The sequence below is a fragment of the Peromyscus eremicus genome, chromosome 5 (genome assembly GCF_949786415.1).
Source record: "Peromyscus eremicus chromosome 5, PerEre_H2_v1, whole genome shotgun sequence".
Taxonomy (NCBI): Eukaryota; Metazoa; Chordata; class Mammalia; order Rodentia; family Cricetidae; genus Peromyscus; species Peromyscus eremicus.
The window spans coordinates 57,347,830-57,370,741 of NC_081420.1; the positions used below are offsets into that span (position 1 = coordinate 57,347,830).

Genomic DNA, 22,912 nt, shown 5'->3' on the forward strand with positions numbered 1-22,912 from the left:
AACCACTATGCTAATGGAGATGAGGGGCAGCAAGAGGGGACACTCAGTTTATGAACATCTTCACTGAAGAGTGAGCCCTGGTCCCCTGTATCCTTCCCCTGATCTTTATATGTAGCAAGTACTCAGTTATCAAAGTGACATGGAGGAAACAGGAAGCATGAATTCTCTCCTCAGAAAATCGCTATATTTCTTCTCTTATATTTCCTAAATGCCTCTTGCTCTCTTTTAATATTTTTAGTTTTATTTATTTTATGTGTCTGAGTATTTTGTCTGCTTGTGTGTATGTACACTACCACACATGCGCTGGGAATAGAACCTGGGTCCTCTGCAAGAACAGCAAGCGCTCTTGACCACTGAGCCATCTCTCCAGTCCTCCTGCTCTCATTTAAATGAAATAATTTTATCTCCAGACATGTCGGTTTAGCTCTTCTTTCTGCATTTATTCCTTAATGTAGTTCCTTACTTGGACCTTTAAAGAGGGTGACAATTATCTTCAAGTCTCTCTAACTTTAAGATAAATTAAAATCAACAAAATCAAGAGTGGGGGTGCACAATCATCGAACCCTGGGTCTGACCCTGACTCACCCCTACGGTCCAGGAAATGCTCCTGGCTTTGCTGTTTGAATAACCCCCACTGTCCCTTCCACCCCCATAGCTCAAGTTTGACTCCAGATCAAATATTTGTCCTGAATTTGAGCAAAGTTAGAGTGCTTTTTTTCTTCTTTTAAAAACGAACTGCTCTCCTCGACAGATCAACTGCTCTCCTCGACAGAATCAAGTTGCTGTTCAGTAGGAGGGGAATTCACCCAGACCTTCTGCTCTGGAGAGCTTGACACAGCTGTCCAGCAAAATGCAGCGACTCACGTGCATTCTCATCTGGCTATTCCTTTTGGAAGGACAAGCCTTCGAAATCCCCATAAATGGGTACTCTGAAGTAAGTACTTCTGTGGGTCTCCTAGCTATTGGCCTAAACAAAGGGGCTGCAAATAGCTGAATGCTATTTCTATTCAATGACCTTGTTCTGTGTAGAGCAGAAACTTAGGAGAACATTCATCAGACAGCATGTTATAATTATGAGATGTATTGACCTCTTAAGACAATATGAGGTTTTTGCATGAAATTTAAGTCAAGTTCAGTGGTCAGATATCCCAGTGTAGCATATATGGAGCAGAGTTGCCCACTTTTTATATAAAAATGTGTGTAAGAACAGACCTATGCCAAAGGGTTGCCATGAGAATGAAGAGATGTCCGTAAACTACCGGGCATAGCCCATGAACTGGAACTACTTAGTGGTTGCTGGTATTGTTATATAGAAATACTGTTGCTACTCTTGGGCTCAGTCATTCTCACAGCATCGTTGTCTTTCATGCCTGAGCAAACGATTATTTTGTAAAACGAACACTTTAAATAATTTTGATAGTAGAAGGTGGAAGCACAAGAGGAAAAATGCAGGGATGACGCCCGTGGCTTTCAGGTCTCCACTTGGGACCTCCTGCCATCTCAGTGTGGGATAGACCTTGAACTGAGTCATTCTGAATACCACTCAAGCACTACTTCTGTGCCGGCAGAGAACAATGTGTTACAGGATTATTCTAGAAAATCCCAAGGAGTGGATTGCACATAAAAATGACAGAGGAAAAAAGTGTGTTTTCAGGAGGAGAAAATCGCTCTACTTAGAAACTATCGTGTTTTCCAACACTCTGAAAACCACAAGAATGTGTCAGAAATCTCAGACTGAAGCTAAAACACCCAGACATGTTTGTGTTTTTTAAGTAATTTCCAACCAGTCTTCTTTTCATACCTACATCTGTCCAGTCCTACATGAGTAAGGCCCCGTTACTCCATCCAAGCGCTTTTCCAGGAACTTTTATCATTAGATTACATGTCTGTCTACCTTCTTCAGGCACACTCACAACTGAATTCTTACACCCAATGAATTTGAAATAGTTCATTTCCATTTACTTATTTCTGAGACCTAGCTAGCAAATATACATATTGAAGAAATTAACATATTAAAAATATAACAAATGTAGGCTGCCTCTTTTCCTATAGATGATTTTTAAAAGAAACTGAACAACCTCAACTATCTTTTAAGTTTGCAGAATATGACGGCCCTGTGGAACTGGCCCCAGACAAATTTCCATTTGTAGAGAACGGAAGAAGATACCAGGTATAGTAAACTCTAAGTGGTGAAAATAGGTGAAAGCGCTCGATCATGACTGGAGAAGAGGTAAAACATGACTCTGTTGTCTCAATAATTTGTTCTTTGTTCTAACAGAGAATAGGCCAGTATTGCTACACTCTTGTGGAATGTTGTCAAGGTGATGTACAGAGACTTTCACATTATTTTCCTGAAACTTCTACCTATAAAGGACACAGTAAAGCCACACATTCTCTTCCTCTGGCCATTTAGTCAAAGGAAGAGCACTTTGGTCCAGAGAACTAGACATGCTTGAGGTCACATCCTGGAGGCTGCTGAGGAGACACAGAAAATCTCCTAATTTATGGGGAGGGGGTGCTCAACCATGCCAGCAAGGGTTTGACTTCTCCCATCACAGAGCCCACATACTGAGAAAGGACGTATTTATGGAAATAACACTAATCTGAGAGACGAATGGCTTTGTCTGAGTATGAATGTTTGACTTTCTAAAGTCCAGCTTTTATAGATCAATAATATTCAAAAACCCAATAGTCAGGACTTTGTGTCAGGGTTTTTATGTAGCCTCTGGAGAGAAAACTTAGTCGTTAAATGTTGTGTTAAAATATCTAAAAGAGTTGGGTATGGTGGGGCATATAACTACAGTGCTCTAGAGGCTGAGGCAGGAGAGTTGCTACAAAGTTGAAGCTAGCTTGAGCTACATACATGGCAAGCTCCAGGACAGCTGGGACTACAGAGTGTCCCAAAGACAAATAAACAAACAAAAAACCCCAAAGACAATTCTTGACCTGTGTCACACACACAGCATCTGCTAAAATATCAGCCCACCCAAAATTAGCTCACATATAACAATGGACTTATTTTCTAATCCCTCGGACATTGAAGTGTGCCCATAGCTCTTAAGATGCTTACCTTTCAAAGGTAAGGGGAGTCCTTTGTCCATGCTCACAGGACCCGTACTCACGTAGCTAATCTTCTAACACAGTAGGTGATTAAGAGCATAGAATTTTCAATGTACCTTTCACATGTGTGGCTCCAGGGTTAACCATGTAGGAAGTACATTTAAGTCCCTGCTCTCATGCCCCTTAGTCTAAAAGGAAGAGGCAGACCTTAAACTGTTCCCCACGTAAAGCGAATCATCATGAACAAGGTAAGCGTTCTAAAGGGAAGGTGCGTTCTGCTATGGAAACAGTAAAGGAAACTAACTTGAGGATCAGAAAATTTCATGGAGAAAGTTCTTCCAAAACTTTAATAACATTCTATCGTAGAGCAATGTACATCCCAACAAAAAAACAGTGGCTGAGAAAGGTGTTCAGAGAAATTCACAGATGGAAAAATCATTTTTCATAATTCTCCATATTTGTGTCTTGATGCCAATAAATGACTTATCCCACGGTATGGGAGGAACATAATTGTCTATTTGAGACTATAGGATTTTTGCCTTGAGGTAGTAAGCCTCAAGTGGCTGAAGAATAACTATCTCTCCGACTTCCTTCCACAGAGAAGCCTTCCTGAAGAATCAGGGGAGGAGACGGTAAGTTGGCTTCGGTTGTGTCATGGATTGGTGTGTGAGCGATTTTCCTGTTAATTATTACCTGGAAATCAATCCAGGTGTCTCCTTTGTCTCTGTCATTGGAAGTATTGACCTGACTTTTGAAACTTTGCCTTGCTCAACTCTGAAAGTCCTTCTGAAGCTCAGCTTTGAAGAGCATAGTGCTGGCAGGCAGGGCAGATGCCACTGAGGGCTGAAATGCCTTTCCCATCTTCTCACGTTTTGCTAATGATATAGATTCCACCCCACAGTATGTATTTAATCCAGACCTAACAGCTTTGATTTAAAACTATGATGCCTGGTAGCTGTAGCAAGTCAAAGAGTGGCTGTAGAAAACCGCTCTCAGGCAGTGTGGCTCAAGTTCCTGAAAGGTCCAGAGTGGACCTTCCTGTCACAAGAGAACACCCAAGAAGTGGTCTGTGTCGGCTTCCGGTTCTGAACTGAGAACTTCCGCATGAAGCAGGGGGAAGGGTAAATAAATTGGCCTGGATTTTACCTTAGTTTGAGATAGGCTTGGGGGCTAACTAGTTGGAAGCATTAATCTTGGAGAACAAAATCTGAGGGATGGAACCTAATAGCGAAGTAAGCAAATCTTGGGAGAAGAAAAAGCAAAATCTAACAGGACCCACATTGTCACAGATCTGAAGGAACTTGCAGCTCTCAGGAACATCCTAAAGGAGGTATTTTTTTATACCTGGTCTGCGATCATCACTGTTTCATTTCGTTTTCTTAAACTGGAGCTACCTTCAACCATATAGGAGAGAAAAGGAGGCCCGAGGTATTATTAAACAAATAATTGAATCAAAATGTCCTGGACAGGATAGTTCTGTTGATGATGTGCAGCCTGAGTGTTCGCTTAGTTTGTTTTAATATAGGAAAAGAAGCAAGGGCTGAGGTGTAATAATAATGGATGATACTGAAGGAAATAGGTAGCAATAAGGAGTTTGGGGGTTGCGTATACAGTTCACTCCACAGCACCCCTGCTTGCATTTCACTCTAAAGACAGAGCCAGGGTCTTCTCTTGACCCTGCCATCCCATCTCCTCTCCCTAGTAGCAGCTCTATGAGAAATTATTTCCTGAACTCTTTCAGTCCATCTTGCTTCCCACATTCATTTCCTACTCAGATTCTAAAATGATGGAAAGAAGGAAAAGAAGCATGAAAGGAAGAAGAGAGGGAAAAAGAGAGGGAAAAGAGAAGAAGAGAAAGGAGACATCATAGCAATGACGCATTTCTTTGTGGGGTATTTCAAGGAGTTAGAAGATTGCTTAGCCATGCCAGAGTTATGTATTTACCAACTACCCTAGAGTTGTTCATAACAAGTAAAATAGACCAATTGGAACATCATATACATAGTGCATTCCATGTGGGTATTTTGTTACTACAGTTATACTTTCTTGCCAATTTCAGGACGATGTTGATCAAGTAACTCTTTATAGCTACAAAGTCCAGTCAACTATTACTTCCCGGATGGCCACCACTATCATCCAGAGCAAACTGGTGAATAATTCCCCACAGCCCCAAACTGTCGTGTTCGACGTTCAAATCCCCAAAGGAGCCTTTATCACCAACTTCACCATGTGAGTAACTCCTGTGTAGAATGGGGATTGGATGCTCCTGTGTCTTGGCATCAAAAGCCCTCCTGTTGTAATGAACCTTAAGGGTGCACTGCTCTGGGGTTCTACTTTGAGTCACTATGGGATGGGTTGTCTTTGTGTGTGTGTGTGTGTGTGTGTGTGTGTGTGTGTGTGTGTGTGTGTGTGTGTATGCGTGTGCATGTGTGTGTGTGTGAAGTTGCACATGCATGCTCATGTGTGGTGGGCAGAGGTCAACCTTGGGTATAAGACAAGATTCCTCACTGGCATGGAACTCACCAAGTAGGCTAGCCTAGCTGACCAGGGAGGTCCAGGGACCCACTGGTTTTTGTGTCACCAGTGCTGGGATCACAAGCATTTAGTTTATATGCCCAGTCTTTATGTAGGTGCTGAGAATCGAACTCATATTTGCACAGCAAGTACTTTACTGACAGAGCATCTCTCCAGCCCCCACCTCTCCTCTGTAACACACTGAAGCAGACATAAGCCCCCTACTACGGTAGGCACATTCTGCTTACTCACATTTACATGCAAGTTCTTTGAGAGAGAGAAAGACATGAATCTTTTAGGATACCACATGAGTATATTTGCAGTAAGTCAGCGCTGTATGCCACACGTTTCTTTGGGAGGAAGGAGTTGAGAGTCAGCCATTAAACCCAGTCTCATGTCCCGTGTTTGGATTTCTCCATGACATCTCTAATGAGTGGGTTATAAAGGCTAGACTTGACTTTTTCCTTAATCATTAACTCACCACTTCTTGTGGCAGTCAGCTCAATGGTTGACAGCTCTGTTAGGATTATTTCTCATGCCTCATTTACAATTTTCCATTTTCTACCCAATGGCTCTGTTACTCACATAGAAGTTTTAAAGCTCTACTGTAAAGCAGATGTTGAAGTGCTCATGGGTGAAATGATATGAGGTTGGAGACTGGCTTCCAAGTAATTGAGGTGGGAAGCAATTGAGTACACATGAACTAAGATTGACTCAATATTCATAATGAATGCCAGTGATGGCTTTCATGGTGGCCTCTTATACTATTCTCTTGATATTTTTATAATTTTGAAATTTTTCTTAATTAAAGAAGTTAACTGTTCTGCTACCATTCATAGCTACGCCTATTAATTTGGAGCATTTGTATGTTAAAGCTAAATAATGTTCCTGAAGGTAATTGGAATGGGGGTCAGTCACGTGGACATCCATGTAGCCATTGCCTTTTTTCCTTTTATACACCAAGGCAATGAATAAAATAAAAGGTTTAGTTTGCAAGTGTTTTGACTAGCAAGTCTTTTGAATGATAAAATCTGTAGAGTCGCCTTTAGTCCCAGTACTCAGGAGGCAGAAGCAGGCTGATTGCTGTGAGTTCAAGGCCAACTTGGTCTACAGAGCAAGTTCCAGGACAGACAGAGTCACACAGAGAAACCCTGTCTCGAAAAACAAACAAAACAAAACAAAAAACCTGTAGATCCATGTTAACTATATATCTTGTTTTTTTTAATTTTTAAGTTGTTTTTATTATTCACTGTGTGTTTGTGCATGTGTGTATGAGTGTGTGTGTGTGTGTGTGTGTGTGTGTGTGTGTGTGTGTGTGTGCATGTCCAGGCCTCAATAAATTCATGAAGGTCAGAGGACAGTTTGTGGAAGTCAGCTCTCTCCTTCTACTGTGTGCATTCTGGGAATCAAACTCAGATCATCAGGCTTGGTGACAAGCGCCTTTACCTGCTGAGCCATCTCAACATTTCCTATGTTCACTATGCTTTCTAAAATGGAAAAAAATTAAAATGTGTGAAAAAAGCATTATGTAGATTGGTATCTTTTGAATTATCTTAAAATTTTAGATGTTTTGATAGAGTATCTCTATAAATCCTGTCCTGCCCTCATCTACCTCTGCTTCCAAGTGCTGGGGTTAATGGCATGCACCACCAAGCCTGACCTCTAGGACAATTTCAGTTAGCTCTTTCTAGAAAGTAAATGGGAGAAAGAAGTTTTCTATAGTGTTCTGTGTGGCACCATGAATATAAATGACATTTTAAACTAATTCAATAATTCAGTTCAGTTCATTCATTTTTTTTCTTCTTTCCCTCCTTAGGGTAACAAAAGGCAACACCATGAAATGTGCATTTATTTTGGTCTGCCTTTACTTGGGTTGAATTTATAGACTGGAGAAGACAGAATGGGTTATGTAGACCTTAGGATCAGCCAAAATATTTTTTTTTACCTTTACTCAAGATCTCAAATGCAGGGTTGGAGTGATGGCTGAGAGGTTAAGAGCACTGGCTGCTCTTCCAGAGGTCTTTTCCCAGCAACCACATGGTGGCTGACTACCATCTGCAATGAGATCTGGTGCCCTCTTCTGGTGTGCAGGCATACATGCAGGCAGAACACTGTACACATAATAGATAAATAGATTTAAAAAAAAAAAATCACTGTGGAAGATGATCGTGTGTAGCAGGAATCTTAACAGTTCTTTCTAATAAAATCAAACCTGAGGCCAGTTATTGGGGTCAATGCTGGTAGATCAGAGAGACAGAACAAGCCACAGGTATCTCACCTTGCCAATTCCTCAGTTGGTCCTGTTTCCTCAGACTGGAAGCTTCTGTGTCTTCATCCCAATAGCTCTCAGCTGAACTGTGCTGCTCAAAACCTAAAAGCTTAACCAGCCAAATGCTTAACCAGGCAAAATGCTTCTAGTTTCTAGTCCTCACGCCTTATAAACCTTTCTGCTTTATACCACCACTCCCTGGGATTAAAGGCTGCTTTCTGGGATTTAAGGTGTGAGTCACCATGCCTGGTTGTTTCCAATGTGGCCTTGAACTCACAGAGATCCAGAGGGATTTCTGTCTCTGGAATGCTAGGATTAAAGGCGTGTGCTAACATTTTCTAGCCTAAGTATCTTGTGGCTTTTCTGTTCTCTGACCCCAGATAAGTTTATTAAGGTACACAATATTTTGAGGAACACAATACCACCACAATTGTGTCTCTATAGAGACTTGTTCAACCTTGAATCTGTCTATGATCAGATGGGAAGATGCTGGTCTGGACACTGGACTTTGTTTTCATTCCTGTTCTGACCAGCTTGAGCAAGTCACTTATCTTCTTGGGTCTAATTTCTGTCCTGTGAAAGATAAAGCCTGGAAATGTTTCTCCTACCTGTATTCTTATTGGTACCTGGGGAGGGAAACCCTTTGGGGATGTCACTCCTTCTATTATAGCATTTCTAGCATTTTTGATGACTTTCATGAATGTCAGTGGCACTTCCCAGTCACCATGGGCACCAGAAACTTTTCCATCTAGTTCTAAATGTTTCCTTCAGGGAGATGATCCCACTTAAGGACTATTAAGTTAAATTACAGACTTCTATTCCTCCAAACATCATTACTTGGTGAGAATTAAGTACAAGCCAACTAAGAATCAGATGGATAGAGGTAAAGATACAAAGAGAAAGCAGGGAATCCCCAAGGGAGATGTGGAGGAGATAAACAGAAACATTTAGGAGGATTCAGCTGGGCTCTCCTCCATCTTGCCACGTTCTTTTCTATCCTTCCAGGACAGCATCCCCTCTTGTCTTAATTGGTTGGTGCTGCCAAAACTGAGTACTACAGGCTGGGTGGGTGTAAACAACACACAAAAAAATTATTTTCGTAGTTCAGGTGGCTGGAAAATCCAAGATCAAGGTGCTGACAAATTTAGTGTCTGGTGCAATCTCACTTTCTGGTTCATAGGTGCTTTTCTTGTAGCTGCCTTCACATGGTGGGAAGGGGACAGAGCTTCGGCTTCTCTTTTATAATGGCATTCATCCCACTTGTGAGGGTGCCTCTCTCATGACCTAAATACCCTCTAAAGTCCCCACTTTCTAAAACCATTACCCTGGGAGGGAGAATTCAATCTACCAATTTTGGTAGGACACCAGACTATGTTTAATTCTTAACTCTCCAAAGAATGATTTGGCTTACCAGCCACCTCTCCTAGGCACCTGCCACATTCAAAGGGCATATCCACACCCCCATGTTTCACCCAAAGAGTATGATTTGGATATGGGAAAGCTTAAACACATAGTAGTACATGAGAGAAATTTGGGGAGCTGGAACCCAATTTAACTTCTCTCAAATCACAGTCAGATAGAAAGTTCTGTCTATACAAGATCACGCTTCTTGTTTCCCGCAGATTCAAAGTGATCACTGCCTCCATTCATCAATTGCTTGTTCTTTGATAGTGTTCCTAAAAAGACTGCTAACGTGGCCCACCATTGATTTCTGTCTGTTCTAGGACCGTGAATGGTATGACATTTACAAGCACCATCAGAGAGAAAACTGTGGGCCGAGCTCTTTATTCACAGGCAAGAGCCAAAGGCAAGACGGCCGGATGGGTGAGGTAAGGGCTAAGGATCAGGGCTTGCCATCTTATCTGCTTTCCTCCTGCCCCGTTCTTCCCAGGGCACACCAGGCTCCAGAGTGCCTCAGAGCCTAGAAAAATGGCCAAGTCCTAGCATGATAATAGAATTAGGTGTCTTAATGTCTGTTTCCCTAAAAACCTCTCTATCAGTGGGGTTTGGAAGTTTTACATAGGTTGTTTTTATATAATGGATGTTCTGTAAATAAACACCTTCACCCCCCAAAAAAGTGCAGTGATATGAACTACAGGAATATAGTAATCATGATCTTGTTACAAAATACACACAAGGGGCCTAGAGACATGGCTCAGTAGTTAAGAACACTGGCTACTCTTCCAGAGGACCCAAGTTTGAGTCTCAGCACCCACATGACTAATTACAACCATTAGAAACTCCAGGTCTAGGGGATCCAACTCCCTCTTCTGGCCTTCACAGGCACTACACACATGTGGTGTGCAGACACACACACAGGTAAAACACTAATACACATAAAGTAAAACATAGCCAAAGGAAAGGCATAGAATTTATTTTTATGGGATATGGCATTTAAAGCATTAACCACAAAACATAAATTCTATTGTATTTCTCCTTTATATCTTATATATAACCCATCTGAAAAAAAGCAGCCTTTGGGACCAGGAGAAATAGTGTAGTCAGTAAAGGTCTTGCCTTACAAACACAAAAACCTGAGTTCAATCCCCTAGAACCTCCATAAAAAAGATGAAGTGATGACACACACTTGTAATCCCAGTGAAGGGAGGCAGAGGCAGATAGGTCCCTGTGGCTCACTAGCCAGCCAGCCTATCTTAGTTGGCAAGATCTAAGCCAATGAAAGGCTTTGTGTGGTCTGCACAGTGAGCGGATAGCTTTACTGAAGGACACTAACTGAAGGGCTGGAGGATGACTCAGAGGTTGGGAGCACACACTACTCTTCTAGAGACCTGAGTTTGATTCTCAACACTCACATTGAATGGATCACAATTCCCTGTAACTCCAGGTCCAGGGACTATGATGCCCTCTTCTGAATACAACAGGCATCTGTGTGTATATATATATATATATATATATATATATATATATATATATATATATATATATATATATAAAACCACCAGACATACACATAACTTTAAAAAAATATTTAAAACACATACCTGAGGATGTACTCTGGTAAATACAAACACATTTACCTTCATACACATGAACATACATACATACATACATACATACATACACACACATGAAAAAATGTGTAAATTGTTAAAATAAAATAAAACAAGCCTTTCAATCCAAAACTTCAAAGAACTAACTCTTCTGGATATCCTTTACTCCTCACACCACAAACCTCATCTTCTGCTAAATCCTGCCATGTTTCTTTCCTTTGTCTCCTCTTCTCCACCACAAAACTTACCTGTAGTAGAAGTTCCCTTCATTTCATTCATGTGTTTCTTTTTATTAGCAGAGTACACTGGATGTCAGCTCTGTACCCACTTCTATGAGAGGCAACATAAACACAAGCACTGTCCGGCTCATACGGCACACAGAAAGGAAGCAGTGGCCACCATGTGGCTAGTGGGCGAGTGCTAATAGACCCAGGGGGAATCTGACTACTTAATGTGTACTTCTGTGGGGAGATCCATAAAATGCTCACAGAAGACTAATAGTTGAACTGAGCCCAACCAGACACACAGAGCTCAGCCATGTGTAGGAGGGAAAGAGAAAAATCCAAGCAGAGAACAGATCTCTAGTGCTACTGTGTGTCAATCATCCTTGGACCTTCGTAAACCTTGGTGCCATCCTTCTTGTGTTGTTGTTTTCTTAAAGCCAGCTCTGTGTATGTATTCAAGCCTGGCCTCACACTCAGGATCCTTCTGTCTCAGCATTCTAGCTCCAGGATTACAGTCATGCACCACCACACCATTTCCTTCCATCCTCTCTATCACTAAGACCTTATTATCCATACACTTTCATTCCACAAATGGCTTTGGAACAGAATCTTTTCTGGGCACTAGATATTTCTTGGGGGACCCAGAACTTAACTTCCAGGCCACTCCTTGTATAACATGACTTGCGTCAGTGTATTCTGCCTAGAAAGTTTGTGCCATATTCAACTTTTTCTTCCACTATTAAATAACCTATACTACTTCCCTGACATGAAATTGGCTAATTATGCACAATCTTACCTTCACTAGCTTAATTATTTAATTTTAAAAGCCATTTACTCAGGTGTGAGGGCATATATCTTTAATCCCAGAACTCCAGAGGCAGAGACAGAGGCAGAGGCAGAGGCAGATGGGTCTCTGTGAGTTCAAGACTAACCTAGTCTACATAGTGACTTCCAAGTTAGGCAGGGCTACACAGTGAGACCTTATCACACACACACACACACACACACACACACACACACACACACATACACACACACACATACACACACACACACACACACACACACACACACACACACATACACACACACACCATTCATTGTTAGTCTTGATGCTGATTCAACCTCACTGGAAAATCTTGCTGCTTCCTCCTTAAAACTCAAGTAAGTGCCTAAAAAGCAGCCATCATACTGGATTTGATAGTGATTTTCATTACAAGAAACCCCACAGAATCCACTAACCTGGACTCATATCACAGGAGCTCACAGAGACTGAACCAACAGCCAGGGAGCCTGCATGGGACTGACCTAGGCCCTCTGCCCATATGTTACAGTTGTGCAGCTTGGTCTTCTTGTGGATCTCCTAACAGAGGGAGCAGGGACTGTCTCTGACTCTTTTATTGGTTTTGGGGACCCTACTCCTCATACTGGTCGCCTTCCCAGCCTTAATACATGGAAAGGTGCGTAGTGAGACTACAACTTGATAAGCCATGTTTGATATCATGGGAAGCCTGCCGTTTTCTGAATAGAAATGGAGGAGGAGTAGATAGGGGGACAGAAGGGTGGTAGAGGGAGGGGCTGGGAGAAGAGGAGGGAGGGGAAACTGCACCCAGGATGTGAAAGAAAGAAAGAAAGAAAGAAAGAAAGAAAGAAAGAAAGAAAGAAAGAAAGAAAGAAAGAAAGAAAGGAAGGAAGGAAGAAAGGAAGGAAGGAAGTCCAAAGTGTTTACGCAGAAAAAAAATGGAAAGGGGGCTTCCATTGGAAACACAGATTCAGTTCTATAAAACACTGATATTCGTCCCTCTGTAGACCTCCTAAAATATAACAAACTGAACAAAAGTCTCAGAATTCAGTGTAGGGAATAAGCACCACTTTTGGAGATACCTAAGCTTGTGTCTGAGTCCTGGTTCTTCAACTGACTAGTTGTGAGGCATCTTGGGTAAGTTTCTAACCCTCTACAAGCCTCACTTATCATCTGAAAGTTGAGGGTAATGATGTCAGCTTATGTAACTGCTGTATCAGAAATGATACCTGTTGAGTCTCTCAAAAACCAGTACCCAATCAATGGTCCTTTGGCCAATGACACTCAAACCAGTGAGCAGCTCAGTAAATAAATAAATAAATAAATAAATAAATAAATAAATAAATAAATAAATAAATAAATAAGGCAGATGAGAGAGGTTAAAATTCTTGGTTTGATCAAATTTCTCTCCAACTTGCCCTTTTCTCTGATGTACCAAGTTCATGAACAACTGAGAAGGTGTGATCAACCAGGATGAAGATGAGAACTCTGTCTAAATGGTGTGTCTTGCAACTCCTTCACGGGTAATGGTCACTTGTGTTGGGGTCTCCCACATCTAGGAGCAGAACTCTTGATATGGAGAACTTCAACACTGAAGTGAACATCCCCCCTGGAGCAAAGGTGCAGTTTGAACTTCATTACCAGGAGGTGAAGTGGAGGAAGCTGGGATCCTATGAGCACAAGATTCATCTGCAGCCAGGGCGGCTGGCCAAGCACTTGGAGGTGAGCCTGGGTTCATAGGGTCAGCAACAGCACATATCTCTGGTTTGTTTTCGTTACCACCACCATCTCTGGTGTTTGATGCCGTTAGCTCTGAAAAGCAATGTAGCGTACTAAAAAGATTCGGGGTTGGAGTCAACCACACCACTTCTCTACAGGTTCCAACACGAGCTTTCCTCAGGTGCTTATCAGTGTACTGGTTGTGTAATTATCACACACAGTGTAACCTAAAACAGCAGAAATTTGTTCTCTCACAGTCTGAAGAGTGCATTGTCCACAGACGGGGAGGATGATTGATCCTTGTGAAATTTTAATTCCAAGCTGAGATTGCAGAACACATACTGTTTCTGGCTTCTGGTATCTGCCGGGTGCTGGCAGTCCTTGGCCTGGGGCCTTTTGACTCTAATATTTGCTCCTACCCTGAGCATCTCAAATCTCCTTCTGCCTTCCCCTTACTGGATGAAGAGCTAAGTAGCAGAGGATGACTTGCCCTCAAGATCCTTATCTTAGTCACATCCCTGAAGACTTGTTTCCAAATAAGTTCAAATTCAGATTCCAGGGTTTGAGTGATGCACCACTGAACTCACAAACCAACCTTCAGGGTGAAGGTGTTCTGAGCTTCTACATTGTTGTCTGTAAATCTGAGGTTTGAGTCTTGCACTCCTCAGAATCATAAGCCAAATAAATAAACTTCTTTGCCTATAAAGCATCCATCCTCAGCCAGGTGGTGGTGTACAGGGGGTGTTTGAGTGTGTTCTTGAGTGCACTCACCTGTGTGTGTGTGTGTGCAGGTAGAGGTCAGAGGTTAGCTTCAGGTATCTTCTTATTGCTTTCCACATTTTTTTTGAGAAAGGATCTCTTCCTGAACCTGGAGCTCATTATATGGCCATTGAGTCTCTAGGACCCTCCTGTCTCCATCTCCTAGTGCTGAGGTTACATACTGCCACACCCAGATTTGCCCTGAGTAATGGGGATTAGAATTTAGATTTCCATGCTTGCCTGGGAAAGCTCTTCACCCATTGAGCCATCTCCAGCCTGAGCCCCACCCACTTCAACTATTGCCACACCAGTGACCAAGTTTCCAGCATGTGAACCTTCAGGAGGCAGATTAAAGTCATGTCCGGATGGGTGGTTTTAATGGTCAACTTGACAGAATCTGGAATCACATGGGAGAAGGGTCTCTAGACATGCCTGCTGAGGATCATCTTGATGATATAAACTGATGCAGGAGGACATAATTGTGGGTGGGGACATGCCCTGAGCAGGGGATCCTGGACCATGTTAAATGGGGCCATATTGAAGCCCCATTTATAAATATTATAAATATTTATAAATAAATAAATAAGTCAGATGAGAAAGGTTAAAATTCTTGGTTTGATTAAATTTATCTCAAACTTGCATTCATTCATCCCTTTCTGTTTCCTGACTGGGTGTAATGTGATCTGCTTAGGCACGTTCCTGCTGCCTTCATTCCCCCGCCATGATGAACTGGGCCTTGAACTGTGAGCGAAAACAAACTCTGGCTCCCTTAAGTTGTTCTTTTAAGGATATTTTATCACAGCCACAGGAAAAGAAACTAAGTTGCACATCCAAACCACAGGGAAAATAAGTCCTGGAGGCATGAGGTGACAGAGAGATACTGAGTTGCTAGAAAGGAGTTAGCCACTACAGTGAGATGAATCCTACCCAGGGAACTTTGCAGACTGACCATGGAACCATGCTGGGGAGACTGGGAGATGAGAAAAAGCATCAGAAGGCTCAACCGTAACTTTACTTCCTGCTTTAAAGGTCTCTAAAGACTTTTGATTCTGTCATTCCCTCCCCACTTTTAGGTGAATGTGTGGATTGTTGAACCTCAAGGGATGAGATTTCTTCATGTTCCTGACACATTTGAAGGCCACTTCCAAGGTGTTCCTGTCATCTCCAAGGGACAGCAGAAGGTACATTGTACTTTGCCAGCTACCTGAGTGGTCACTGGGTCCTGGCTCTTTTCCTCCTGTGCTTTGGGCAGTGAAAATAAAAGAGCAGTCTGAGCTGAGGTCAAAAGCTAGAGTGTTTTTCCTATTAAATATAAATATAAAATAAATATTAAAAAAAAACAAAGCAACACTTCCAGTTATGTAATTTCATTTTGTCCACTTTGGAACCTCTATTTTCCCCAAGTCATCGACTTGACCAGTAGTTAGAGACAACTTTCACATAGAGAATTTTCATAAATCACAAGAAATATTCATTTTAATTGTCTTTGCCTTGATGGCCAATAACGAGCAACTATGAAAAGGTCAGAGTCCTCTCAGAACTTACACAGACTCTTTCCAGAGTTGGGAGCCGTTCCTGCCAAGGTATCTGGGGGAACATTCTCTGAATCTCTTTTGCAAAGGCCTGGTACCTGGCACACAGCATCACAGTTTGTTGGATGCTCCACTCCATAGCACCGTTGCTGTCATTTCCATAAATACTAGGCCAATGGATGCTGTCAGCATGCTGCTCTCCTGCGTGCATGATCAGGTGTCAGGATCTGGGAGCAAAGATCAGCTTCTGATGTCCCTGTCCTTTGCAGGCACATGTCTCCTTCAAGCCCACAGTAGCACAGCAAAGAAAATGCCCCAATTGTACTGAGACCGCAGTGGATGGAGAGCTGGTGGTGATGTATGATGTCAACAGAGAAGAGAAGGCTGGGGAGCTTGAGGTGAGTGCTGACTGGCTCCAGGAGAACTGGAGAAGGCTGGGGAGCTCGAGGTGAGTGCCAACTAGCTCCAGGAGAACTATCAAGCTGAAGCCAAAAATCTCATTGCAGTTGAACAAACTCCTTGGCTTGTGAGTCACTTTTAGTTGTCAAGGAAAGTGTTCAGGATACAGAGAAGAGACTAGGATCCTAGTTTTCTGATATGCATCCAAGAATTATCATTTATGCCGTAATAACCAAATAAAAGGATCTATAGAGATCGGTGAGTTGCTAAAGTATTTGTCATGCAAGCATAAAGGTCTGAGTTCAACCTCCAGAACCTGTGTAAAGAATCTGGGCATGGTGGCGTGCTGTCCTGGTTTCATTCCCGTTACTCTGATAAAAATACCCTGACCAAAAGAAAAAAAAAACTTAGGGGAGAAAAAAGGTCTATTTCTATTCAGTTTACAATTTCAAGTGTTAGTCCCATCATAACAGGGAAGTCACAATGGCAAGAGCTTAAAGGCTATTCATGTCGTATCTGTAGTTAAGAGCAGAGAGAAATGGATGCATACATGCTCACTTGCTTACTTGCTTGAGCTCAGCTAATCGTCTCTACTCTTGTGAAATTCAGAATCCCCCTGACAAGGGAATAGTGATGCCCACAGTGGGCTGGGTCTTCCCACAACAGTTAACTTAATTAAGACAACCCCACACACGCAGACATGCCCACAGGCCAACCCAATGTAGACAATTCGTCTGAGACTCTCTCCTTGGATCACTCTAAATCAAATCAGGTTAACAATTAGATTTGTCCATCAAGCAGGTGTTTGTTCTCCTCACCGAGTCCAACTTCCATAATGTTCCACAATAGTAGGCTGTGTTAAACTTAGCTCCCAGGGCCCCGTGTGGATGCTGTTTCTTTGGAGACTTCCTTCCTCATCATAACGCTTAGCATGCTGTGCTGAAAACACATGTTAGCCGTCTATCCTCACTGGATGAGACCCGTGAAGGCAGAGACTACCTGATTCACCATCGCTGAGCAGAGTGCCTGGACAGAGGCTTGAGATAAAGACTGGGTGAAGTGTAATGGGGCAGAATGAAACAGAGTGGGGTGGGAAAGCGGCACCCAGGAGGGCTTAGACTCCCAGAACAGAGGCACGAGAGAAACATCAGAAGAGAAAGATGGGCACGTGCCAGGTTTCTACCTGTCTTCTTGTTTTCATCTTCAGGGACGTGTGCTTCCTTCTCCTGTAGCCCAGCTCCTGTGTAGTCTCCGGCCTCCGTTCCCTACCTTCCAAACACTGGTCATCCTCTGACTCAGACATATGTTTTGTTTTTCAGGTATTTAATGGATATTTTGTGCACTTCTTTGCTCCTGAGAACCTGGACCCAATTCCCAAAAACATCCTTTTTGTTATTGATGTTAGTGGCTCCATGTGGGGAATAAAGATGAAACAGGTAAGGGCTGTGTCTCACCTTCTGTGGTTACCTTTTAATAATGCAGTAATTCAGTGTTCCCTCTGACTCCCGACCTCGGGGTAAAACTCAGAAACTGTATTCACTGGTACTCACTGACTGAGGGTGTCAGTCCTTCCCAGTTTTGTGAGGTTATTGTATGTCCACTGGGCTTATACCAAAATCGATGCTTCCTTGTTAAAAAAAAAAACAACAACAACAACTCTTTTCTCCTCCGTGTTTCCTCCTGCTTTTCCCTTTTTCCCTCTCCTGCTGTTTTTAAATTCATCTTTTGAAAAGTCCCTTCTTTATAAAATGTCTTTTCACTCTGATCATGTCTCAGCATGGTGTTTGGCTTTAGTATATTGTCATTAGTCACAAGTAACTTTAAAATCCTCACATGCCTAATGTGTGTGTGTGTGTGTGTGTGTGTGTGTGTGTGTGTGTGTGCGCATCTATGTAGTGCACATGAAGGCCAAAGATGAACTTTTGGTATCTCCCTCCATTACTCTCCACTTTACCTTTGGAAACAGAGTCTCCTCTCCTAACCCAGGGCTTACCCTTCTAGGCTAGACTGGCTGGCCACTGAGTCCCTGATGATCTGCCTATCTCTACCACTACATCTGGTTTTTACATGAGTATTGGTGATCCAAACCCAAGACTTCATACCTTCACAGCAAGCTCTTTACCCACAGAGCCATCTCCCCAGACTTTAGTCTATCATTTTTATCTGCATTGTCATTCCTTGGGGTGGTTATCCTGTCTCATGTCTTCTAGTTCAGAGATCAATGTAACCTTATCTATAATAATAGGATAGGGGAAATTCAAAACAACAAATGAGGTTTTTATTTGTTTGTTTTGTTTTGTGTTGGGGGTTTTTTTGGGTTTCTCTGTGTAGCCCTGGCTGTACTGGAACTTGTGGTATAGACCAGGCTGGCCTTGAACTCAGAGATCCGTCTGTTTCTGCCTCCTGAGTGCTGGGATTAAAGGTGTGTGCCACCACTGCCCAAAGGTAATTTCTTAATTTACCCATTAAGCCAACTAATTTGAACAATCAACTAACTAGTCCTTCTTTGGAAGCTATTTTTGCCCACGTTAAGTGATTGCTACTCGGTAACAAACTGAAAGAAGTGGGTGTCTTGGATGATCCCTGCCCACTTGGGCTTATACTGCACTACAGGTCCTCCAAGAATGTGCTGTTGATATCTGGCGTGGTTCTTCTTTGCTGTAGGAGACTGTCCTGCGCGTTTCATAATGTTGAACAGCACCTTTGGCCTCTGCCCACCTGATCTCAGTAGTACAACCTCCACACCAGTTGTGACAGTTAAAAATTACACCAGGGCTGAAGGGATAGGTTAATTGCTAACATCTCTGCTGTGTACCCATAATGACCTCAGTTTGATTTCCAACATTCATGTGAAAAAAATACGAGCATGGTAGCATGTGTTTATAACCCCAGCACTCAGGAGACAGGTTCTTGAGTCTCACAGGCCAACCAACCTAGCATAATCAGCAAAAGCAAGGCCAATGAAAGACCCTGTCTCAAAAACCAAGGTATGACAAACCTGAGGAATGACACCCAAGCTTCACTTCTGGCCTCCACATGGACACATACACATGTACACACACACACACACACACACACACACACACACACACACAGAGTGACTTCATATATTGCCCTCTGTTTCTTGAGGGAATAGTTGCCCCCAGTTAAACATCATCATTCTAAAACAAATGCTTGTTCACTGTTCATTCCTTTCTTCCTTCACTCAGCGAATATCTGTGAAGTACCCACTATGTGTCAGAAAGTCCAAGGGAAGGCCTAAACTCATATTGCTTATCTTACAGGAGAACTAGTCAAACTGGTACATTTTAGAAGACAGGAAATTCGAGTATCCAAAGTCCAATAGAACATGCTTAGAACATAAGGGACAGGTCTGTGTTGACTGCAGTGACTGACAAAAGTTTTCTTTAATAAGTTGAGCTGGACTCAGCACTTGGAGGATGGGCGGAGCAGTGACAGGACTCCTAATATCTCCCTCCGTCGACTTGAAGTGTATGTGATGAGCCCTCTCTCGGTTCTCTTTTGAAATAGACCGTGGAGGCAATGAGGACCATATTGGATGACCTAAGAACTGAAGACCAATTCTCTGTGGTTGATTTCAACCATAATGTTCGAACTTGGAGAAATGACTTAGTGCCAGCTACTAAAACACAAATTGCAGATGCCAAGAGATACATTGAGACAATCCAGCCTAATGGAGGTGAGTGGGTTGGGTCTAAAGTCTACAGGGAAGCTTACAGAAGGTTCAGTCTAGGTTCACTGGAGAATCATAGTCCCTGATGAGTGCTGGGATAGGTCGTCCAATCTTAGCACTTAGGAGACTGACGTAGAAGAATTGCAAGTTCAGTGTCCCCCAGGGCAACCGTTAGTTCAAGGCCAGCCTTGAACTTGGACTATACAGTAAAACCTTGTCTTCGACAACAACAACCAAAAATTGTTATTCTCCACCAAACTGATATTTGCCCAGTCTGCAGTAGTCTGCATTAAATAATACATTTATTGATTAAAAATGAATACTGTTTGTGGAGAAAGAAGAGAACACAATATAGCTCAAATATGTCTTTAAACAGCCTGTCATTTTATCAAAAAAAAGTTTAGGAGGTAATTCTAAGCTTCCTTGTTAACTATGAAGTCATTCTAGGCTTGCTTATTAACTATGTATGTAATGTAAGTATGTGTGTGTAAAAAGTAAATACCTTCCAGAGCATCTCAGCAAGGTCATTTAGATTAAGTTTATTGCTTTACAAGATGACAGGCTGGTGCCTTAAAGGGCTTATTCATCTTTAAGGGAATAGTCTAAAGTAAATAATTTAGTGCACTGTGAAATCTTGATAGACATAGAGAAATTTGTCACTTAGAAAGCAATCAAATGAATTTAATATTGAGCAAATTATGTATAAGTAGTTAGTAGACAGATTGAACCTGAATCCATGTTGTGGTGTCTGTGTGTGTGTGTGTGTGTCTGTGCGTGTGTGTGTGTGCGTGCGTGTGCGTGTGCGTGTGTGTGTGTGTGTGTGTGTGTGTGTGTGCGCATTATGTTACTTTAACAGGCACAAATATCAATGAGGCACTCCTGCGAGCAATTTTCATTTTGAATGAAGCCAATAACTTGGGATTGTTGAGCACCGACTCAGTCTCTCTGATCGTTTTGGTTTCTGATGGAGATCCAACCGTGGGTGAGTATTGCTTCCAGTTTCTATTGACAAATGTCTTCACTGTTGCTTCTTAAGAATGTCATTTGCTTACTGTGGGAACTGTAATGACGTATATGTGCATTTCTAAAACATTTTTTTTTGTTTTTTTGGTTTTTTTTTTTTTGGTTTTTTGAGACAGGGTTTCTCTGTGTAGCTTTGCGCCTTTCCTGGGACTCACTTGGTAGCCCAGGTTGGCCTTGAACTCACAGAGATCCGCCTGGCTCTGCCTCCCGAGTGCTGGGATTAAAGGCGTGCGCCACCACCGCCCGGCTGCATTTCTAAAACACTTTAAACCCTGCCTCTGCAAGGAAGTCTCCTGACCCAGAAGCACCCAGGAGCAAGCTTTTTAAATCTTTGTGCAAGAATATTTGATTTTGCATAATGAGAACTGATGAAAGATAAAAGGCATCAAAATTCAAGGGAAATAAATATCCAGAGGTGTGCAAAAACAGACTAGGACACCATCTCAGCAGTGTTACCAACCAGAAAGGGGGAAGCATCTGGGGGTGAAATCCTGACAAAGTCCTCAGGGTGTAAAGCCTCCCACACATGGTCAGGTGCTAATCCACCCAGCGGCATTGCTCCTGAACGCCTCTGCTTCTCCCCCACAGAACAGGCTCAGAAAGCTAAGGTTGAGCTCTAATCTGTATTGTGAGAACTGCTAATGCATGCTGGGAAATGCATTTATTCCTCAACATTAGGTCTGGAAAGATGGTAGATGGGAGTGGTGAATGGCCCGTATTTATCTCAGTTCCCACAGGAATGTAGTCTCTATTGTTCTTCACGCCTCTTCCAGCTGCCACGGGAGAAATGACTGCTGGCTTGCACAACCTTTCAATAAATCATTTTTCTTATCTACCAAATGGTTTCAGCATCTCCCTGTTTCTATTACCTGCTGTTATTCTTAGTTGTGTCTTTATATTGACAAGTATTAGGAATAATGAATGCTAGATGGCATGGCAAGAATGAGTTGTCAGGTACTCATGGATGGTATCTAACCAGTGCTGTACAGCTGAATAAAATGAAGGTATGGGGGGCAATGCTCACAAGAGCAACCAGGATTTCCGAGGGATGAAGAGCCATCTTTTCATTAGTACTGAGACCAACCTGAGCAGTTGTTATGTGTTTGTGGTAGAGCCGTCGTTTTCTCCATTCATATCGTGTAGCTTTTTTAATATAAGTTTTGAATAAAATCATAAAGAATAAAAGGAAATACATATTTTTTAAATGATGCTGTTTCTTACTCTTGTCTCCTAATCATTCAGTTTCTGCACTGGAGTTAGTCTCTGGCTACTAGCTTCCTGAGACATTAGTGCATTCCTGTTTTACTTTATGCACATATTTGTGTGTGTGCGTGTGTGTGTATATATATATACACACACACAAATTCATTCATGCATTATATATAAGGATACCCCATTATACATAAAGATAGCCATTTACTTTGATTTTTGCCTTTTTAAAAAATACCTCTGAGGAGCTGGAGAGATGGCTCAGTGGTTAAGAGCACTTGCTTTAGCGGAAGACCTAGGTTTACTTTGATTCCCAGCACCCACAGCCATCTCTAACTCCAGTTCCAGAGGATCCAGTGCCCTCTTCTGACCTCCAAGGTCAGTAGACACATATATTGTACATTCATGCGTGCAGGCAAACCATTAATATATATAAAGCAAGTAAATGGTTTATTTTTATTTAAATACCTTTGATGGGGCTGGGGAAATGCCTTGGGGGTGTAAGTACTTACCATACAACCATAAAGACCTGAGTTTGAATCTCCAGAACCCATGCTCTTAAAAAACTGGACACGGCTCTTCATCCCTGTAATGTCAGCGTTGTGGGGACAGAGACTGGAGGCTCTCAGGAGCTTGCTGGACAGCCTGCCTAGCCAATGCAGCAAGTTTCCAGTTCAGTGGGAGACCCAGTCTCCAG

General features: G+C 42.3%; 1 protein-coding gene across 1 annotated transcript in view; it reads left to right on the plus strand.

The window, feature by feature from the left end:
- The first annotated feature begins 850 nt into the window (after positions 1 to 850).
- Positions 851 to 22,912, plus strand: part of Itih2 (inter-alpha-trypsin inhibitor heavy chain 2) — a 38,802-nt gene continuing 16,740 nt past the window's right edge. The window contains exons 1-11 of the mRNA XM_059262426.1: positions 851 to 934; positions 2,096 to 2,170; positions 3,660 to 3,692; positions 5,120 to 5,289; positions 9,568 to 9,672; positions 13,440 to 13,602; positions 15,432 to 15,539; positions 16,160 to 16,288; positions 17,609 to 17,725; positions 19,821 to 19,989; positions 20,840 to 20,965. Of these exons, the coding sequence (XP_059118409.1) occupies positions 851 to 934; positions 2,096 to 2,170; positions 3,660 to 3,692; positions 5,120 to 5,289; positions 9,568 to 9,672; positions 13,440 to 13,602; positions 15,432 to 15,539; positions 16,160 to 16,288; positions 17,609 to 17,725; positions 19,821 to 19,989; positions 20,840 to 20,965 (1,279 nt within the window). The remainder of the gene's footprint in view (positions 935 to 2,095; positions 2,171 to 3,659; positions 3,693 to 5,119; positions 5,290 to 9,567; positions 9,673 to 13,439; positions 13,603 to 15,431; positions 15,540 to 16,159; positions 16,289 to 17,608; positions 17,726 to 19,820; positions 19,990 to 20,839; positions 20,966 to 22,912) is intronic.